A 21,511-nucleotide genomic window follows, 5' to 3' on the forward strand; every position below is an offset into this window, starting at 1 on the left:
TGTATTCTGATGATTAGAAGTAATTATTTGTAAAGTGCCTGATACATAGCAGGCATTCAAGAAACAGGAGTTATCTTGTTTCACAAGTCGGGTTTGACTACTTCTTTTTAATAGACTGAGTTCTAAATGGCACTGCAGGTAACATCTCTTAACTCAAGCTGCGTATGGAATCAGGAAGGTCACCAGCATGGAGAAGGCCATAAGGAACCACATCAGAGTGTCACCACCTGCAGAGTCCGTTTTTTAGCAGTGATGCCGTTCCTAACATGCGCTACATTCACCTGGTGGTGAAGCCTATTTCTAATCTGTTTTCTCCATTTTCACAGAATTTTGCATACTCGAGATTGTATTTATTTCCTAGAACAGGTTCCCATGCTCCTCAGTCCCACCTGAGTCCTGGTTTTGGATATTCAGCATATCCCATATCCTTTATAAAATGGCAAAGTCCAATGAGAGACTGATGATTATTAAGATTACATAAGGAGATAATTAGAGCTAACCCTGGATTGAGACTACTATTGTTAACCTAATGGTTGACCTATGGGAACTAAGCCACTGTAATGATTCAGAATCTTAAAAGTAAGTATTTCAAAATATTGTTAACTCTGGCCAGGAGGTTAAGTTACATTTACTCTATGGTTCCCGAAGTTACTTTTCTCTAAATATCCACTGATGAGCGAAGACAGTCATTAACAGATATAAATACGTATACTCAAATCCTTGTTTTTCATTTTACAATATTTGAAATATTAACAGTGAATAAATCCAAGGAAAGCCCTAAGTAAGATAAAGCAGTCTATCTCAAAATTCAACTGAATTATAAAATGGTTTTTATATCAATTTAGGTTTTTCAGAAATAAAAACATGTTCCTGACCTGCGACCATCATGTAAGATGGGTGTGCTTCGAGTTAAATAACCACAGATTAAAAGCAAGTGAATCAATCCAGAACTGATGTTCATTTTATAGTTTTCACATGCAAGATACCCAGTGCCTTTAAAGTCAGCCCTCAATTTTTCTCTATGAATATCTGAATTCCATATATGCCAGATTTTATAACATCCTGTATCCTATCAAGACAGGTTACATTTATAAAATAGTCGTCATCCTCTTAACCAGTTTAATATAATGCATTTTGAAACACTAATGCTCTATCAAAATTAGCTGTCTTATACAAGAATTAAATCCTGGGTATGTCTGTAAGATTTTTCACTGAGAAGCAGGCACTGAGGGGTCATCAAACCGCAACTGAAAGCACTTTCTTGTAAACACTTGTCTTTAGAGGGTATGTTTTAAATTCAGGGTATAAGACAAGCATTTCTATAGTAACCAAGCCAGAAGTTTCTTCACAAAGCAGACCTACAAATTCGATTTTTAAAGTCTGAGTATTATGGCTCACTTTTACAACCAGAAATTGATGTTAATTATTATAACATTTTAAGTCCCATTCCCTCCTGATAGCCTTGACTTGTGAAGGGAAATACACAAAATTATCAAATGTCACAGGGGCAGCAGCTTATGGGCAGAGGGAAAAAGACAAAAGGAGATAGAAGAGGGAGAAGATATACGATAAAAGCAAAAAGTGCTTAGAACGCGCTAGACCTTGGTCCAGCCCGTGACCTAATATAATCTACTCAAGGAGTCATTTATATCGCCAAAAAAAAATTAAGTGAAGCAAACTGATCAATCCGAGCAGGCAATTTAAGTCCTGCATTCGACTTGAGATTTGCTAGAAAGCGCTAAATCAGAAAAAGATCCCAAGAGCAAGAAGCGCGTGTGTGTGCGTGTGTGTATGCAGGTGGGGAAGTGTGTGTGTGCGCGCGTGTGTATGTATGCAGGTGAGGGGGGGCATAAAGGCAGGCTAAGTGTACTAAGACTCGGCGCTAAAGCAGTGCTGCGCGTACTACGGAGGCAGGGCGGGAGGGAGCGAGGCGGGGGTCGTGGACTGTCCGCAGCCACTCTGGAGCCCGGGGGCGCGGGGCGCTAGGGGGGCCGGAGTCGGCACCCCAGAACGGGCACAGACCGGCTCCCATTCCCATCCTCCACGCCGGGACCGGGGGCCGCGAGCTCCGGAGCCAGGGCGGCGCGGAGATCCCAGAGGCGAGGGGCGGCGCCGCGTCCCGCTCCCCACCGGGCGCATCAATTACCCGTGAGGTTCCTCAGCACCGTCCCGTGGGCCCAGAGGCTCAGGACCTGCTGCACCGATAGGTTGATCATGGAGGCGTCGCCCCCCTCCGCCTTCATCTTCCCCGGGGGGCGCCCGCCGCCCTCTCCTCGGGCTCCGGGGGCGGCGGCGGGTGCGCGGCTCCTCCAGGCCGCCGCCAACGCCGCCGCCGCCGGGGGAGGCTTCGGGGCGCTGGGCTGGTCGCTGCTGCCGCCGCCGGGCCTCCGCCGGGGGGCCGATCAGCGCGTCTCCCAGGCAGCCCCCTCCCCGCCGGGGAGACATTGAGGACGGCCGGCCGGCGAGGGGCGGGGGCCGGGCGCTCTCCCCGCGCGGCCCGCGAGCGAGGAGGACTCGGGGCGCTGTGGAGGCCGCGGCCTGTCAGGGGCCGCGCGGCGAGCGTGAGGAGGCCGAGGTCACGCCGCGAGGGCCGGGGTGACGGGCAGCCGGCAGGTGCAGCCCCCGACGGGGCCCAGGCATCACCGCGCGAGGACGACGAAAGCCGAGACGCGGACGAGCCGGCGGCGGCGGCGGCCGCGGCCCCTCCTGCCGCCCGCCTGCCCACCCTCCTGCCGCCGACACTCGAGGACCCGCCCCCTCCACCCGCGGCCGCCGGCGGGCCGCTCGTGCGCGCGCACACGAGCCCCCTCGCCGCCCGCCCGCCCCGCCCTCGCCGCAGCCACCGCGCATGCTCACTCCCGCGACCCGCCGCCCTCCGACAGCCGGCCGGCCCCGAAGCCCTCCTCCTCCTCCTCCTCCCCCCGCCCCCTTCAACTTCTCGCGCGCGCGAGCTCGGGTGGCTCGCGGGGCCGAGCGTAGGCCCCGCAGTGGGGCGGGGGGAAGCGCGGTCTACGTCACTAGCGCCACCGCCGGCACTCGCTACTGATTGGACGCTCCGAGGGAACCGCCTCCACACCCTCCCTCCCTCCCTCCACCTCCCGCCCCGCCCTCCAGCCGCGGGCGCGCGCCCTGGGAGAATCCCCCCGCCCCGCGGTACCCGGACCGCTAGGCCTGGGGCTGCGGCTCGGACCCAACGCGGCGGGGAGCTCAGTGTCCAGGTCCCACAGGTGGATTCAGTGACTGTTCACATCTTTGGTTTCGAATGAAATGCTTTGAATAAAAAGGTTTGAGTACAACTTTTTTTTTTTAAGTGTAAATACCTCAAAAGATTTGAAATATATGTCAGTTTGCGAGTTTGTTTGTTTGTTTGTTTGTTTTTTTGAGAGCATCAGATGACCTGCAAGGAGTGCAGAATATATTTGAAGGCCATTGAAACAGACCCACTTAACGATTCATCCAGTGGATTCTTCCTACAGGAAGACCCTGGGCCTCGCGTGGTTCTCCCCATCTGAAATCACCGACGGTGCCCGGGGCTGGGCAGGTGTCCCAAGAAGGGGGCTAGCTGTTTTTTCCGTGACAATACTCTTTGTATGTAAATTGTAGACGTCTCTATTATTTCCACCCCCTTCCCCATCCAGGACTTAAACTAGATCTCGCTTTCTATGATTAGCTGCCTATCTTCATGTCCATGGCAGGCCAAGGAACTGTCTAAAGTTCAGCTACAACAAACTAAACTCCTCCTTCAAGTTTGAAACCTCTTATCTTGAAAACTATTAAGTTTGGGTAATAAAAACATATGCACTAGGCAGCTGCCCCTCCACATCCTTTTGCGAAAGAAAATCTGCCAAGGACACCAAAGCTCTTGCTGTAGCTAAATCATGAAGTATGTTGAGCAAAACGCAGAAAGGGTGAATCACCTGTAAAAGGGTGTTCTTTGGTGACTGCTTTAAAATATATATATATATATGTATAGTTATGTACGGATGTATTTGTGTGTATGTGAAAAAAAAAAATGTACAGCCCAAGAATGGTGAGTTAAGTTTCATCTGGGGCAAAATGAAGACTATAGCCCGGGAGACAGCCTCTCAGATAACTGCGAGGAACTGCTCTGAAGAGGTGGGGGGAGGTCACTGTATGTGACTTCCATGAAGAGGATGCTTGCACTTAAGCACACATTTTGGCAGACAGTTGCTGCTAGTCGCAAGGAGCAGATACCTCCACTAACGATTTTAGTGCTTTTCTAGATAGGAGAAGATGCAAGAAACTGGGCTCATAAATTCTTCTGAAAGGCTCTAACTATCTGAAGACCTGTTCTGCTAGTTTCTCCTGGAGATTAGAATGCTTCATTCCTGATCTCCTCCCTTATCTCCTTTCAGGGCGTCCTGAATGTTAGTAACTGTACTGGCTAAGGACTTCATGTGTATAGAACCTGAAGTCAAGAGACATTTTTTAGTTGGCCTGTGTTTTGTCTGTTTGATGTCACAACACAGGAGTAAAGGGAAAATTTTGTATCACAGGTGGACATCACCAGATGGTCAACACTGAAATCAGATTGATTATATTCTTTGCAGCCAAAGATGGAGAAGCTCTATACAGTCAGCAAAAACAAGACCAGGAGCTGACTGTGGCTCAGATCATGAACTCCTTATTGCCAAATTCAGACTTAAATTGAAGAAAGTAGGGAAAACCACTAGACCATTCAGGTATGACCTAAATCAAATCCCTTATGATTATACAGTGGAAGTGAGAAATAGATTTAAGGGACTAGATCTGATAGAGTGCCTGATGAACTATGGACGGAGGTTCGTGACATTGTACAAGAGACAGGGATCAAGACCATCCCCATGGAAAAGAAATGCAAAAAAGCAAAATGGCTGTCTGGGAAGGCCTTACAGATAGCTGTGAAAAGATGAGAAGTGAAAAGCAAAGGAGAAAAGGAAATATATAAGCATCTGAATGCAGAGTTCCAAAGAATAGCAAGGAGAGATAAAAAAGCCTTCCTCAGCGATCCATGCAAAGAAATAGAGGAAAACAACAGAATGGGAAAAACTAGAGATCTCTTTAAGAAAATTAGAGATACCAAGGGAACATTTCATGCAAAGATGGGCTCAATAAAGGACAGAAATGGTATGGACCTAACAGAAGCAGAAGATATTAAGAAGAGGTGGCAAGAATACACAGAAGAACTGTACAAAAAAGAGCTTCATGACCCAGATAATCACAATGGTGTGATCACTCACCTAGAGCCACCCATCCCGGAATGTGAAGTCAAGTGGGCCTTAGAAAGCATCACTATGAACAAAGCTAGTGGAGGTGATGGAATTCCAGTTGAGCTATTCCAAATCCTGAAAGATGATGCTGTGAAAGTTCTGCACTCAATATGCCAGCAAATTTGGAAAACTCAGCACTGGCCACAGGACTGGAAAAGGTCAGTTTCCATTCCAATCCCAAAGAAAGGCAATGCCAAAGAATGCTCAAACTACCACACAATTGCACTCATCTCACACGCTAGTAAAGAAATGCTCAAAATTCTCCAAGCCAGGCTTCAGCAATACATGAACCATGAACTTCCAGATGTTCAAGCTGGTTTTAGAAAAGGCAGAGGAACCAGAGATCAAGTTGCCAACATCCGCTGAATCATGGAAAAAGCAAGAGAGTTCCAGAAAAACATCTATTTCTCCTTTATTGACTATGCCAAAGCCTTTAACATTGTGGACCACAATAAACTGTGGAAAATTCTTCAAGAGATGGGAATACCAGACCACCTGACCTGCCTCTTGAGAAACCTATATGCAGGTCAGGAAGCAACAGTTAGAACTGGACATGGGGGACTTCCTTGGCGGTCCAGTGGTTAAGACTTCGCCTTCCAATGCAGGGGGTGAGGGTTCGATCCCTGGCAGGGAGTTAAGATCCCACATGCCTCATGGCCAAAAAACTAAAACACAAAACAGAAGCAATCTTGTAAAGATTCAATAAAAACTTTAAAAATGGTCTACATCAAAAAAAAAAAAAAAAAAGAAGAACTGGACATGGAACAACAGACTGGTTCCAAATAGGAAAAGGAGAACGTCAAGGCTGTATATTGTCACCCTGCTTATTTAACTTATATGCAGAGTACATCATGAGAAACGCTGGACTGGAAGAAGTACAAGCTGGAATCAAGATTGCCTGGAGAAACATCAATAACCTCAGATATGCAGATGACACCACCCTTATGGCAGAAAGTGAAGAGGAACTAAAAAGCCTCTTGATGAAAGTGAAAGAGGAGAGTGAAAAAGTTGGCTTAAAGCTCAACATTCAGAAAACGAAGATCATGGCACCTGGTCCCATCACTTCATGGGAAATAGTGGGGAAACAAGTGGAAACAGTGTCAGACTTTATTTTTTGGGGCTCCAGAATCACTGCGGATGGTGATTGCAGCCATGAAATTAAAAGACGCTTGCTCCTTGGAAGGAAAGTTATGACCAACCTAGATAGCATATTCAAAAGCAGAGACATTACTTTGCCAACAAAGGTCCGTCTAGTCAAGGCTATGGTTTTTCCAGTAGTCATGTATGGATGTGAGAGTTGGACTGTGAAGAAAGCTGAGCGCCAAAGAATTGCTGCTTTTGAACTGTGGTGTTGGAGAAGACTCTTGAGAGTCCCTTGGACTGCAAGGAGATCCAACCAGTCCATTCTAAAGGAGATCAGTCCTGGGTGTTCTTTGGAAGGAATGATGCTAAAGCTGAAACTCCAATACTTTGGCCACCTCATGCGAAGAGTTGACTCATTGGAAAAGACTCTGATGTTGGGAGGGATTGGGGGCAGGAGGAGAAGGGGACGACAGAGGATGAGATGGCTGGATGACATCACTGACTGGATGGACGCGAGTCTGAGTGAACTCCAGGAGTTGGTGATGGACAGGGACGCCTGGCGTACTGCGATTCATGGGGTCGCAAAGAGTCAAACATGCCTGAGCGACTGAACTTAACTGAACTGAATAGGAACTGATCCAAAACTCATAATGTGGAGTGATTTTCTTCTGAGGACTTAGAATTAATTAGATCTTAGTTTAAGATTTTAAAATATCAGACAAAAGAGGCTTTACCATTTTTGTTAATTCACTTTATTTTGCAGATAGGAAAAACTTATTCCGCAGAGTTGTGTTGACAGAGGTGACACCACTTTGCAATCCAGTTTCTGAATTTCTTAAGTCACTGTCAACTGCATTCTGTTAAGGTTCTGGGTGGGAAGATGCAAGTTACCTAATGGTTACCAATAAGAGAGTTGACATTATATAATTAGTGATATTGGAGAATGTGACTACCTTCAATGTCCGGTTAATGGTAAACTTTCTAAACTCATCAAATTCACATCAGGAATGTTTAGTTTTCATGGAATCATTGAGGTTCTTATCATTACACACTTGTGAACCGTGAACTTCCTAATGTTCAAGCTGGTTTTAGAAAAGGCAGAGGAACCAGAGATCAAATTGCCAACATCTGCTGGATCATGGAAAAAGCAAGAGAGTTCCAGAAAAACATCTATTTCTGCTTTATTGACTATGCCAAAGCCTTTGACTGTGTGGATCACAATAAACTGGAAAATTCTTCAAGAGATGGGAATACCAGACCACCTGATCTGCCTCTTGAGAAATTTGTATGCAGGTCAGGAAGCAACAGTTAGAACTGGACATGGAACAACAGACTGGTCCCAAATAGAAAAAGGAGTTCGTCAAGGCTGTATATTGTCACCCTGTTTATTTAACTTCTATGCAGAGTACATCATGAGAAACGCTGGACTGGAAGAAACACAAACTGGAATGAAGATTGCCGGGAGAAATATCAATAACCTCAGATATGCAGATGACACCACCCTTATGGCAGAAAGTGAAGAGGAACTAAAAAGCCTCTTGATGAAAGTGAAAGAGGAGAGTGAAAAAGGTGGCTTAAAGCTCAACATTCAGAAAACGAAGATCATGGCACCTGGTCCCACCACTTCATGGGAAATAGATGGGGAAACAGTGGAAACAGTGTCAGACTTTATTTTTCTGGGCTCCAAAATCACTACAGATGGTGATTGCAGCCATGAAATTAAAAGACACTTACTCCTTGGAAGGAAAGTTATGACCAACCTAGATAGCATATTCAAAAGCAGAGACATTACTTTGCCAACAAAGGTCCGTCTAGTCAAGGCTATGGTTTTTCCTGTGGTCATGTATGGATGTGAGAGTTGGACTGTGAAGAAAGCTGAGCGCCAAAGAATTGCTGCTTTTGAACTGTGGTGTTGGAGAAGACTCTTGAGAGTCCCTTGGACTGCAAGGAGATCCAACCAGTCCATTCTGAAGGAGATCAGCCCTGGGATTTCTTTGGAAGGAATGATGCTAAAGCTGACACTCCAATACTTTGGCCACCTCATGCGAAGAGTTGACTCATTGGAAAAAACTCTGATGCTGGGAGGGATTGGGGGCAGGAGGAGAAGGGGACGACAGAGGATGAGATGGCTGGATGGCATCACTGACTGGATGGACGTGAGTCTCAGTGAACTCCGGGAGTTGGTGATGGACAGGGAGGCCTGGCGTGCTGCGATTCATGGGGTCGCAAAGAGTCGGACACGGCTGAGTGACTGATCTGATCTGATTGTTTAAAACATGGTAGCATTCATTTAAAATATTCAGAACCTGGGACGGTGTCTAGCAAAAGGTATTCATCAAATATTTGTTGAATGAATAGCTGGATAAGCTTCATAGAAAAGTTAGCATTTTTCTTGTTTCTTGTAATTTTTTAAAGTGGAACCTAAGTGTTGATTTCTGGAAATGAGAAAGTAAGACACAGTAAGGAAGCCCCAAGCCATTAATGTACTTTGATAACCAGACAACTTTTCCCCTGCTTTTCAGTTCAATTCAATAAGCATTTATTTGGCATCTCTTATCTGAAATAACATTCTGTGCTAAGAGTTATCTGTAAGATTTGAAGATCATAAGGTCACAGTTCTGTAGGTTAATACCTTGCATTTAACTTGTGTTTGCCTTGATAAAGCTAATGATACTCACTATGTTGAAAGCCTATATTCTTAAGTGAATTGACTGTTTTCCAATGGCTAGGGTTATGAAACCCAAACTGAATTAATGCAGGTGGAAGTTGTATGATTTCTTGCAGATTTTTGATATTGAATGAATGTACCAGTCAAGGAATGGTTCAGTTTCATTCCTGCCAGAAATCAGGGAACACCTCCAAGTAAATCCTGGAGGTCTCCTTTAGCCCTGTGGCCTTGAATGTGAAATAGACAGCAATTCACAAAGAGTTCCTGGTTTGTTTCTTATCCACCAGTAAGGGAACACCCAAAAGTCTTAGCATGTTATTAATTCTCTGGAGAGGGCCCAGAAGAAAGCTTTTAAAATCAATTAGAATATAAAATGATATTGATCCTTTGAGAAAAACATTAACTACTGAGGACATCTTTTTCTCCCCTTTATTATCTTTCTTCCCCATTGTAAGGTACTACCTCATAGAGTCACATTACAGAGGCAACCTAATTTCATCTTGCTACACGTTTCACACCTTGAGTAGGATATGTGATATGTATTGTATGAATCCGTTTCCATTTGTCAGTAACCTTTTAGCTTTAAGTCTTTGGTCTTGTAGAAATTTCTGATATACTATGTTGTCAGCTTTTTCTTTTATGGTCTCTGAGTTTTCTGCTTTAAAATGTCTTTTCCCTGTCTCAGATTTTATTTTAATTTTTTAAGTCTCATATCTTTTCTAAAAACTTTATGGGTGTCTTTGTTTACACCTTTGGCTCACTTGGAATTATGTTAGTACAGATCTAATTTTGTTTTTCCAGATGGCAACTGAGTTGTCCCAAAACATTTATTGAAAAATCCATCCTTTTCCCACTGACCTAAAATACTAGCTTTATCATGTGCAAAATTTCTATATATACTTGGATTTATTTCTAGACTTTCATTTTTGTTCCATCTGTTCACGTGTCGGCACCGCACTATTTTTATTTTCTTTAACGCTACAGTTTGCTTCAGGTTCTGCTGAGATAGGTCTTTGTTTTTTACTCATTTTCAGTTTTTTTCCTGATTAATCCTGAGTGTGTGTTATTCCAGAAGAACTTTAAAATCAGCTTCCTAATTCTAAAAGTATTACTGGTTCTATTTTCATTGAAATAATGTTACATTTATAAATAAATTTAGAGGATCTCGAGAGATCTTAATGTTTTCTTTTACTAAGAAATGTGATTTTGAAAAGATGCGTAATATGTCTTTTTTTAGCGTCTGTGGATATGCATGTGAGTCCTTTGATTCTAAATACATGAGGATTACATTCAAATAGCTCCTAACACATCTTCTTTGACTTTCTGGAGTTAATGGCACTTAGTTATGATCTCTCATTTTTTTAATATCCTACTTAATTCCATGTCTTAATCTTTTATTAGAATTATGTCATCAATATTGTGAGTGAAATTGATCTGTGCTTTTCCCTTTAGAGCTGTGTTTAACTTAGTTTCATGGGTTTTATTTATTTTTTGCTAATTAACATTGTGTTGGCTTTATACAAAATATGTAGAAGCCGTCTTATTTGGATTTTTCTTTTCCTTCAGCTTTTGGTGAAATTCAACTGTAAAACTGCTGTCAGTGCTTTGGGGAAGCAGCTCTTTGTCCATTTTCTTCTATGCACCGTGTTTTTTTCTATGGCAATTGGTCCATTTAGACATTTTTTTCTCTTCCTGATTTCTTTCTGTAATTCTTTTATTTGGCTTGTTTTTATCTGATACAATTTAAAAAAATAATTTGCAGTGTTAATCAATACCTCTTTTGTAAATCTTTTAACTTCTCCAACACATTGCTTATTTTGTGAATTCACTTGTCTTAATTATATTTGCTAATCATTCTTTATTTTTCCCAACTAACAAGCTATTCGATGTATTTATCAGTCCTCTGTGTTTCTTTATATTAATTTGCTTTTTTCTTTTATCGTTATTAGTTATTCTGCTTTTCTTTGAGTTGTTTTGTTATTTTCTGTAAATTTTACGCTCGCTCCTTGATTCATTCATTTGTATTTCTTCCTGCTGCTTCTGCATCGGCAGGCGGCTTCTTTGCCACTGAGACACCTGGGAAACCTTCTTTTTGTTTCTTCATGTAAGTATGATGTAACTTTGAATTTGCCGTGAGCACTGCTTTGGTTGTACCCTGTAGCTTTTGATGCATAATGTTCCATTAACATTTTCTATTGTTATCTTCTAGAAATTCTGCCAGTTTACTTTTGATTTCTACTTTGAAGTCATGTAAAAGAGAGATTTTTTTTATAACTTTCAACTTTCAAAGGGAGGCAGTTCTATATTTGTTAGCATTTCATAGTTTAATTACAGTGTAGTCAAAGACTGTTATCTATACCATTTCCACTTTGAAGGATATACTGATGTTTTCTTTGTAGCCTAGTATATGGTTAATTTTGGGAAGTTAGTACGCAGTAAAAGAAGGTGTATTCTCTGTTTGGGGGCTTCCCTGGTGGCTCAGGCAGTAAAGAATCTGCAATGCAGAAGAACTGGATTTGATCCCTGGATGGGGAAGATCCCCTGAAGAAGGGATTGGCTATCCACTCCAGTATTCTTACCTTGAGAATTCCGTGGACAGAGGAGCCTGGCAGGTTGCAGTCCGTGGAATCACAAAGAGTCAGACACAACTGAAGGACTAACACATACTTTTTTCACTTTTCTCTGTTTTTAGGGAATAGTGTGGTCTGCATGAAAGATCTAACATATTTATTACATTACTAAAGGTCATCTGCAATCTGACATTTTTGTCCACTAGATCAGTTCAGTTCAGTCCAGTCACTCAGTCACATCTGACTATTTGTGACCCCATGGACTGCAGCATGCCAGGCTTCCCTGTCCATCACCAACTCTTGAAGCGTACTCAAACTCACGTCCATTAAGTCAGTGATGCCATCCAACCATATCATCCTCTGTCATCCCCTTCTTCTCCTGCCTTCAATCTTTCCCAGCATCAGGGTCTTTTCAAACAAGTCAGTTCTTCACATCAGGTAGCCAAAGTATTGGAGTTTCAGCTTCAGCATGAGTCCTTCCAATGAATATTCAGGACTGATTTCCTTTAGGATGGACTGGTTGGATCTCCTTGCAGTCCAAGGGAGTCTCAAGAGTCTTCTCCAACACCACAGTTCAAAAGCATCAGTTCTTCAGCCCTCAGCTTTCTTTATAGTCCAACTCTCACATCCATACATGACTACTGGAAAAACCGTAGCTTTGACTAGACAGACCTTTGTTGGCAAAATAATGTCTCTGCTTTCTAGTATGCTGTCTAGGTTGGTCATAGTTTTTCTTCCAAGTAGCAAGAGTCTTTTAATTTCATGGCTGCAGTCACCATCTGCAGTGATTTTTGGAGCCCAAGAAAATAAAGTCTCTCACTGTTTCATTCTTTCCCCATTGATTTGCCATAAAGTGATGGGACCAGATGCCATGATCTTAGATTTCTGAATGTTGAGTTTTAAGCCAAGTTTTTAACTCTCCTCTTTCATTTTCATTAAGAGGCTCTTTAGTTCACTTTCTGCCATAAGGGTGGTGTCATCTGCATATCTGAGATTACTGATGTTTCTCCCGGCAATCTTGATCCCAGCCTGTACTTTATTCAGCCTGGTATTTCGCATGATGTACTCTGCATATAAGTTAAATAAGCAGGGTGACAATACAAAGCCTTTACGTACTCCTTTTCCAATTTGGAACCAGTCTGTTGTTCCATGTCCAGTTTTAACTATTGCTTCCTGACCTGCATACAGATTTCTCAGGAGACAGGTCAGGTAGTCTAGTAGTCCCATCTCTTGAAGAATTTTTCACAGTTTGTTGTGATCCACACAGTCAAAAGCTTTGGCATAGTCAATAAAGCAAAAGTAGATGTTTTTCTGAAACATTGGAGAAGGAAATGGCAACCCACTCCAGTGTTCTTGCCTGGAGAATCCCAGGGACAGGGGAGCCTGGTGGGCTGCCGTCTCTGAGGTCCCACAGAGTTGGACACGACTGAAGCGACTTAGCAGCAGCAGCAGCAGCAGCAGCTTGCTTTTTCGGTGATCCAGCAGATGTTGGCAATTTGATCTTTGATTCCTCTGCCTTTTCTAAATCCAGCTTGGACATCTGGAAGTTCATGGTTCACATACCGCTGAAGCCTGCCTTGGAGAATTTGTAAACATGTGAAGTGAATGCAATTCTGCAGTAGTTTGTGCATTCTTCGGCATTGCCTTTCTTTGGGATTGGAATGAAAGCTGACTTTTTCCAGTCCTGTGGAACTCGATCAGCCATAGGCTATACATTAGGTTTCACTAGACCATGCTGCATGACAAAGAAACTTCAAATCTCATTAGTTTAAAAAACAAACCTTATTTCTTGCTGGTATTGCATGAGTGCTGCATCCCCACTGTGGTTCCCCTGGGATCCGCCTGGTTCAGCCCAGCCCAGCTGCACAGTCTTCTCACTCCAGATACAGGGCTGAACGAGTACCTACTCTCTGGGTTCATACTATCATCATGGTTCGGGGCAGGAAGCAGGGCCACCAGCAGGAAACTTGCCTTGTGTACAAAATTTAAGAGGACTTAAAAAAAAAAAAACAACTCAGTGATCAGGATAAATGAATTTTCTAATGCAATATTTTTAAAAATTAATACAAAAATCCATGATGAACAAATATCAAAATTTTTAAATAAAAGCAGAATATGACTCTGCACTTGCATGATCCTGCTTCACCCACTCCACCCTCCCCCTGGTCCTGGTAGAACAAGAGTTGCAGGGTCAAACCGTGCGAGCGCATTTAAAGTTTATGCTCGGATGGTCCATGTCACGGGGGTGTGTGGGTGTGTTAGTCGCTCAGTTGTGTCTGACTCTTTGCAACCCCATGGACTGTAGCTTGCCAGGCTCCTCTGTCCATGGCATTCTCCAGGCAAGAATACTGGAATGGGTTGCCACTCTCCAGGGGATCTTCCCAACCCAAGGATCAAACCTGGGTCTACTGCATTGCAGGCGGATTCTTTACCATCTAAGCAACAAGGGAAGCCCATGTCACATATACTCACATTCTTTTGGACAGAGGAGGTTGTGTGGTCAAAACGAAAGTGAACAGGATAAGAGGTATTCTGCCTAAAGAAAAGAATGACAAAGGAGAGGTGGGTGGAGGCAACAGATGATTTGAACACATAACACAGGTTAGCACAAGGGAAGTGAGATCTCCCTCCTAATAGTGATATATTTGTGCCTATTTCTCTCTCTTCTTTTTTTTTTTTTTTTCAGTTTAGGCTTTATGAACTTTGATTCTATATTTTTGATGAATAGATATTGAAGTGTGTTGGATTTTAATTATGATTCTACTTTTTAATTTAAAATGTCTTAATATGTATTATTAAGTGATGGACAGGGAAGCCTGGCATCCTGCAGTCCATGGGGTTGCAAAGAGTCAGTGCATGGGGTTGCACTGAGTGACTGAACTGAACTGAGCTGAATGTAAAGGTCATGACTTTAGTAGAAATGTTAACTTTTTTGTTGTTTGTATTTGCCAAGTATATCTTGCGTGCATGCTGAGTCATGTCCTACTTTGTGACCCCATGGGCTATATAGCCCACCAGGCTCCTCTGTCCATGGGATTTTCCAGGCAAGACTACTAGAGTGGGTTGCCATTTCCTCCTCCAGGGAATCTTCCCTACCCCGGGATCAAACCCACGTCTCCTGTGTCTCCCGTCTTGGCAGGTGGATTCTTTACGATTGTGTCACCTGGGAAGCCCCTTTAAGTATATCTTGGTTCTTTCTTTTCAAACTTTATGAATCATTTTGTTTTAGGGATTCTCTTGCTGAATTTAACTATTTGATCCAATTTGAGATTCTTATTTTAATAGGAGAATTTAGACAATTTCTGTTTGTTGATTTAATAGGTATGTGGTAGCAGTTGTATCAAAGTTGTATTATTATTTATATTTTTGTTGCTTCTTTTAAAATAGTAATTGGCATGGTTTGTTTCCTGTGCTTTTTTTATGTGTCCCATATAATTTGAAACAGTTGGTTCTGTTTTTATTTTTCATGGTAATCTCTATGACCAACATTGCTAAACACTTCATCTGTTTACAATGTATCTATTGACCCACTCTAAGCAACCCTAATATTATATACCTTTACTTTCTCCCATCTCCTCTTTTCCATCAAATTCTTCCTCCTTTTCTCCATCAGGTTATAGTATACGATATGTTTTCTACTCTTTACCCTCTAAACCCCAATGGGATGATATCTAGAGATTGGGCCTTTGGGAGGTAATTAGGTTGTGAGGGTGGAGACCTCATTAATGGAATTAGTGCCCTTATAAGAGGAGGCACAAGGCAAATGATCTCCTCCAGCCGTGTGAGGATACGACTGGAAGGTGGCCATCTACAAACCATGAAGAAGCCCTTCAGCAAACGTGGAATCTTGCTGCCACCTTGAACTTGGACTTCACAGTCTCCAAAACACTAAGAAACATTCTTGTTTGTGATACCCAATCTATGACACTTAACATAGCAGCTCTCGGTAACTAAAGTTGACTGCCATCCAGATGCAGAGTGACACCTGGGTGGTCTGTGTGTTGGGAAGCTCCAAGAACCACTATGAAGGATTTGAACTACAACCCCCAGAAGAATGATCTGAACCTTGTGCCCTGAACTAGACCACAGGGATTGCTCACTTTAAAATTAAAAAAAGTCATTATTATCCATAAAATTTTAAACAAAATGCAGTTTTACAATATTTTAAATGCCCAGGAAATAATTCAATATTACTGGACATATGAAAAGCCAGGAAAATTTCAGTTTTCATGGGAAAAAAAGATAATCAACAGCTGTCAACTCCAAGATGACACATATGTTGTAATTATCTGACAAAGGTTTTAAAGCAACTCTTATAAAAATGCTTAAGTAAGGAATTAAAGACAATCTCAACAAAGAAATGGAAACTATAAAAAAGAGTTAAGCGGACATTTCTAAACTGAAAAACACAATAAGATTCATTGGTTGCAACAAAGATTCCACTCTGGTATGAGATGTTGATAGTGGGGAATTCTATGGTGTTGGAGGGAAGAAACATATAGGCTCAGTGCTTAATTTTGCCGTGAACTTAAAACTGCTCTAAAAAGATAAAATCTATTGAGAATGCATATCCTCAGAAAAACATGATCTGAAAGGATACACACACCCCAGTGTTCATGGCAGCACTGCTTACAGTAGCCAAAGCATAGAAGCAACCTAAATGTCCATCGACAGAGGAATGGATAAAGATGTGGTACATATATACATACACAATGCAATATTACTCAGCCATTAAAAAGAAGGAAATAATTCCATTTGGAGCAACGTGGATGGACCTATTGTCATCCTGAGTGAAGTCATAGAAGATGTATCATATGACATCCCTTATATGTGGAATCTAAAAAGAAATGACACAAATGACCTTACTTACAAAACAGAAAGATACTCACAGACTTAGAGAACTGAACTTATAGTTGCCAGGGGAAGGATGGGGAAAAAAAGATAGGGAGTTTGGGATGGACATGTACACACTGCTATATTTAAAATGGATAACCAACAGAGACCTATTGTATAGCACATAGAATTCTGTTCAGTGTTATGTAGCAGACTGGAAGGGAGAGGTATTTGGAGGAGAATGAATACATGTAAATGTGTAGTTGAGTCCTTTTGCTGTTCACTGGAAACTATCACAGCATTATTTATTAATAGGCTATACTCCAATACAAAATAAAAAGTTAAAAAAATACATATGCAAAAAATATAATAACCAAAATTAAGAGCTTATCGGATGGGTTCAATAGCAGGAAGTTTACAGCATATCTATCCATAAGCATACAAGATTGCCAGGAGAAATATCAACAACCTCATACAAATGTCCTTCAATAGGTGAATGGATGAATGAGTTGTACCGTAAAATATGTGCAAACTATACAATCAAATACTATTCAGTAGTACAAAGTAATAACAAAACTACTGGTACACTCAAACAACTTGAATGAAGCTTAAAGGCATTATGTGAATGAGGGGAAAAAAGCCAGTCTCAAAAGGTTGCATATTGTATGGTAACAGAGCTCCATGTTTTGGTCAGAAGCCCAAAAAGGGGAGCCCCAGGAAACTGAAGACAAAGCTATAGTGACTGAAAACTGATTTGTTCTCAGCAATTGGGGTGAAGGGTAGCTTTGACTAAAAGGGGATAACAGGGAATTTGGGGAGGTGATAGAATTATTCTGTATTTTCATTGTGGTGGTGCTCACATGAATTAATATGCATAAAATGCATTAAATGCATAAAAATGTGCATCAAAAAGTTCAATTTGAGTGCATCTTAAAATACAATTTTTTGACAAAATCAGTGAGCCACATTTTCTTCACTGAAGAATTTCAGTTTTTTCTCTATTGTCCTGGAATGGACTGTGGCTAAGAGAAGCTAACTTTCTTGTTTTCATAGGTACTTGATATTTTTCCTTGGGTGCCCACAGAATTATTTTCTTATCTGTGAAGTCCAGTAATTTTACCAGGAAGCATCCCAGACGTCTAAGACAAGAAGCAACAGTTAGAACCAGGCTTGGAACAACAGACTGGTTCAAAATTGGGAAAGGAGTATGTCAGTTGTCAAAGGAGTACATATATTGTCACCCTGCTTATTTAATTTATATGCAGAGTGCATCATGCAAAACACTGGGCTGGATAACTCACAGGCTGGAATCAAGATTGCAAGGAGAAATTTCAACAACCTCAGAGACACAGATGATACCACTTTAATGGCAGAAAGTGAAGAGCAACTAAAGAGTCTCTTGATGAGGGTGAAAGAGGAGAGTGAAAAGGCTGGCTTAAAACTCAACATTCAAAAAAACTAAGATCATGGCATCTGGCCCCATTACTTCATGGCAAATAGATGGGGAAAAAGTGGAAACAGTAACACATTTTATTTTCTTGGGCTCCAAAATCACTTTGAATAGTTACTTCAGCCATGACTTTAAGACGCTTGCTCCTTGGAAGAAAAGCTATGACAAACAGCGTATTCAAAAGCAGAGACATCACTTTGCCGACAAAGGTCCATACAGTCAAAGCTATGGTTTTCCAGTAGTCATGTACAGATGTGAGAGTTGGACCATAAAGAAGGCTGAGCACTAAAGAACTGATGCTTTTGAATTGCAGTGCTGGGGAAGACTCTTGAGAGTCCCTTGGACAGTGAGGCGATCAAACCAGTCAATCCTAAAGGAAATCAACCCTAAATATTCATTGGAAGGGCTGATGTTGAAACTGAAGTTCCAATACATTGGCCACTTGCTGCGAAGCTGACTCATTGGAAAAGACCCTGATGCTGGGAAAGATTGAAGGCAGGAGGAGAAGGGGGTGACAGAGGATGAGATGGTTGAATGGCATCACTGACTCACGGACATGAGTTTGAGCAAACTCCGGGAGATAGTGAGGGAAGCCTGGAGTGCTACAGTTTGTGGAGTCACAGAGTCAGACACCACTTAGTGACTGAACAACAGCAATCTCAGAGTTAATCATTTTGAATCAGTGTTTTCCTAAGACATCATAGGCTTAAGTCTCTGCTCATTCCTCTGAAGTGCAGGTTCACATGATCTTTTTTGAGTATTTCTCCTCTTCCATTTGTTTCGGTTCCTTCTTAGAAGACAGTAAGTAACATATTGGATCTTATTTGTCTGTCTTCCTTAGCTGTCATTTCTTTTTTGGTCCTTTTGGACTGTTCATTTCACTCTCATTGTGCTCACTAATTAATTACAGGACATTATTCTGCCCTTCACTGTGTCTGCAGAAGGGTTCATTATGTTTCAGGCCACTTCCGTTGTGCCTTCACTCTGGATTTCTCTTCTTTCCAAGGTCTGCCAGTTCTTATGTCCTCTCATTCTGTTGTCTTGACAGATATTCTCCAAGCTCTTATTTCTCAACTTCAAGCTCTATGTTTCATCAGCTTTTTAGAGTCCAGTTCAATATTATTAAGGCCTGGAAGACCATATGTCAGCTGGTCACCCTTTCTCTCTCTCTCTGAACTCTTTGCCTTCCGCTCTTTGTCTGCTGCATTTTAGCAATCCTGACCTTCTTGCTCTTCCTTCCACTCTCCAACACACTCCGTCTCAAGGTCCTTGCAGTCACTGACCTCTCTGCCTGGAACACCCCACCCCAGAGGTCTGCACAGCTTGCTCCTCACTAAACTGCCCTTAAAGAAATCTACCCAATGCCAACCCACAGTATAGATCTTCCATCATATCTCAATACTGTTCCTCCATTGAAGACTTCAGCACTGGTTTAAGAGAATAAAACGTACATTAGAAAGAGTAAGAAGGCAGTTAACAACCTGTGACTGAGTATACACTAGCGTTATATAGTTATGTATACGTATATATGAGAAATCTGTATGCAGGTCAAGAAGCAACAGTTAGAACTGGACACAGAACAACGGACTGGTTTAAAATCAGGAAAGGAGTACGTCAAGGCTGTATATTGTCATCCTGCTTATTTAAGTTATATGCAGAGTACATCTTGTGAAATGCCAGGCTGGATGAAACACAAACTGGGATCAAGATTGCCAGGAGAAATATCAATAACCTCAGATATGCATTTGACACCACCCTGATGGCAGAAAGCGAAGAACTAAAGAGCCTCTTGATGAAAGTGAAAGAGGAGAGTGAAAAGTTGGCATAAAGGCAACATTCAGAAAACCAAGATCATGGCATCCGGTCCCATCATTTCTTGGCAAATCGATGGGAAAATAATGGAAACAGTAAGAGACTTTATTTTGGGGGGCTCCAAAATCTCTGTAGACGGTGACTACAGCCATGAAATTAAAAGATGCTTCTTGGACGATAAGCTATGACCAACCTAGACAGCATATTAAAAAGCAGAGACATTACTTTGCCAACAAAGGTCTATCTAGTCAAAGCTATGGTTTTTCCAGTAGTCATGTATGGATGTGAGAGTTGGACTATAAAGAAAGCTGAGCACCAAAGAATTGATGCTTTTGAACTGTGGTGTTGGAGAAGACTCTTGAGACTCCCTTGGACTGCAAGGAGATCCAACCAGTCTATCCTAAAGATCAGTCCTGGGTGTTCATTGGAAGGACTGACGCTGAAGCTGAAACTCCAGTACTGTGGCCACCTGATGTGAAGAACTGACTCATTGGAAAAGACTCTGATGCTGGGAAAGATTGAAGGCAGGAGGAGAAGGGGACGACAGAGGATGAGATGGTTTGGTGGCATCACCGATGTGATGGACATGAGTTTGAGTAAGCTCTGGGAGTTGGTGATGGACAGGGAGGCCTGGCGTGCTGCAGTCCACAGGGTCGCAAATAGTCAGACACGACTGAATGAATGAACTGAATGGATATATGTGAATGTATTATGTACACATATATAATATGATACATACTATCTGTTATACATGTATATAATGTACAATAGTATTTTAGTATGTATTCTATGTAACATGTATATAATATATATGCATTATGTATTATAAAAATAGTATATTATATATATTTTATATGTTGCATAATATTTGAATATACTTAGGAAATATATTACATATAGGTGTGCCATTTTATATATACATACAATGCAAGTGTGTACTTAGTTACAGACATATATATATATATATATATATATATATATATATATATACACCATACATATATATATTCTATAAATGCTGATGGCTTTATAAGAATAGGACAGGATGAATCAGAGCCTTTTTCAGAACCAAAGCCATGTGATCCAGCTGCAAGTTTGAGAGAAGATCGTATTTCATAGGGCACTCCACTTCCTCTCTCAGTTCCCCCGTCTTTCCTGATGATCAAAGGAATGGAAGACTGTGTCTTAAAATCTAGCTAACAAATCCTGATTGAGAAAGGAGTTAGTTGGGCAATGGTTGACCAGATGTCATCTCTCAGAATCAGGCCAAGAGTTCTGTGTAACCAATGAGTTGCACAACCGAATGCAACTTCCTCTCTGCAGCCAGGCAGGGCACATTTTTGCTTCTCAAAGTCTGGGCTCTGGGGGAGCCTCCTCTTTTATTGCAACCTCCCTATATTTGTCCTGGATTTCCAAGCTCAAATAAAGTGCAGGTTAGTGTTTCACTGTGAAATATGGTGCATAGAATGCAATAGAAGGATGAATAAAGAATTTAATTTACTCCACGGTGAAGGTAAACAGCAAAAAAATTTTTGGTTCTTATACTAAAAGGCCCATTTTAAAAGATCGCATTTTAAGCAAAGTGACTTTTTGTTAATGATCTTTTTTTTTGTTTGGATGGAAACTCCGGGAAAGTTAAAATGGGAACAAATTAAAGATGGCCCTTTCCGCCTTTGCTTGTCCTTCCTCTCTGAAAATCTGAACACGATGTGAATAGTTTATTAAGCATTTTAAAATCATTGTTTATTCCTTTTTGTTCTTTGTAAGCCTTTGGAAAACAAGGCCATTTCTTTCTTGTGTATCCTGAGGTATGAGATATAAGGAG

At 41.8% G+C, this 21,511-nt stretch overlaps 1 protein-coding gene across 1 annotated transcript in view; it reads right to left on the reverse strand.

The window, feature by feature from the left end:
• TMEM170B (transmembrane protein 170B) overlaps positions 1-2,339 on the reverse strand; it is a 41,708-nt gene extending 39,369 nt beyond the window's left edge. Inside the window, exon 1 of the mRNA XM_024983981.2 lies at positions 2,147-2,339. Coding sequence (XP_024839749.1) covers positions 2,147-2,243 — 97 coding nt within the window. The 5' untranslated portion in view covers positions 2,244-2,339. The remainder of the gene's footprint in view (positions 1-2,146) is intronic.
• Between the last annotated feature and the right edge of the window lie 19,172 nt (positions 2,340-21,511).

Source organism: Bos taurus, chromosome 23, assembly GCF_002263795.3.
Source record: "Bos taurus isolate L1 Dominette 01449 registration number 42190680 breed Hereford chromosome 23, ARS-UCD2.0, whole genome shotgun sequence".
Taxonomy (NCBI): Eukaryota; Metazoa; Chordata; class Mammalia; order Artiodactyla; family Bovidae; genus Bos; species Bos taurus.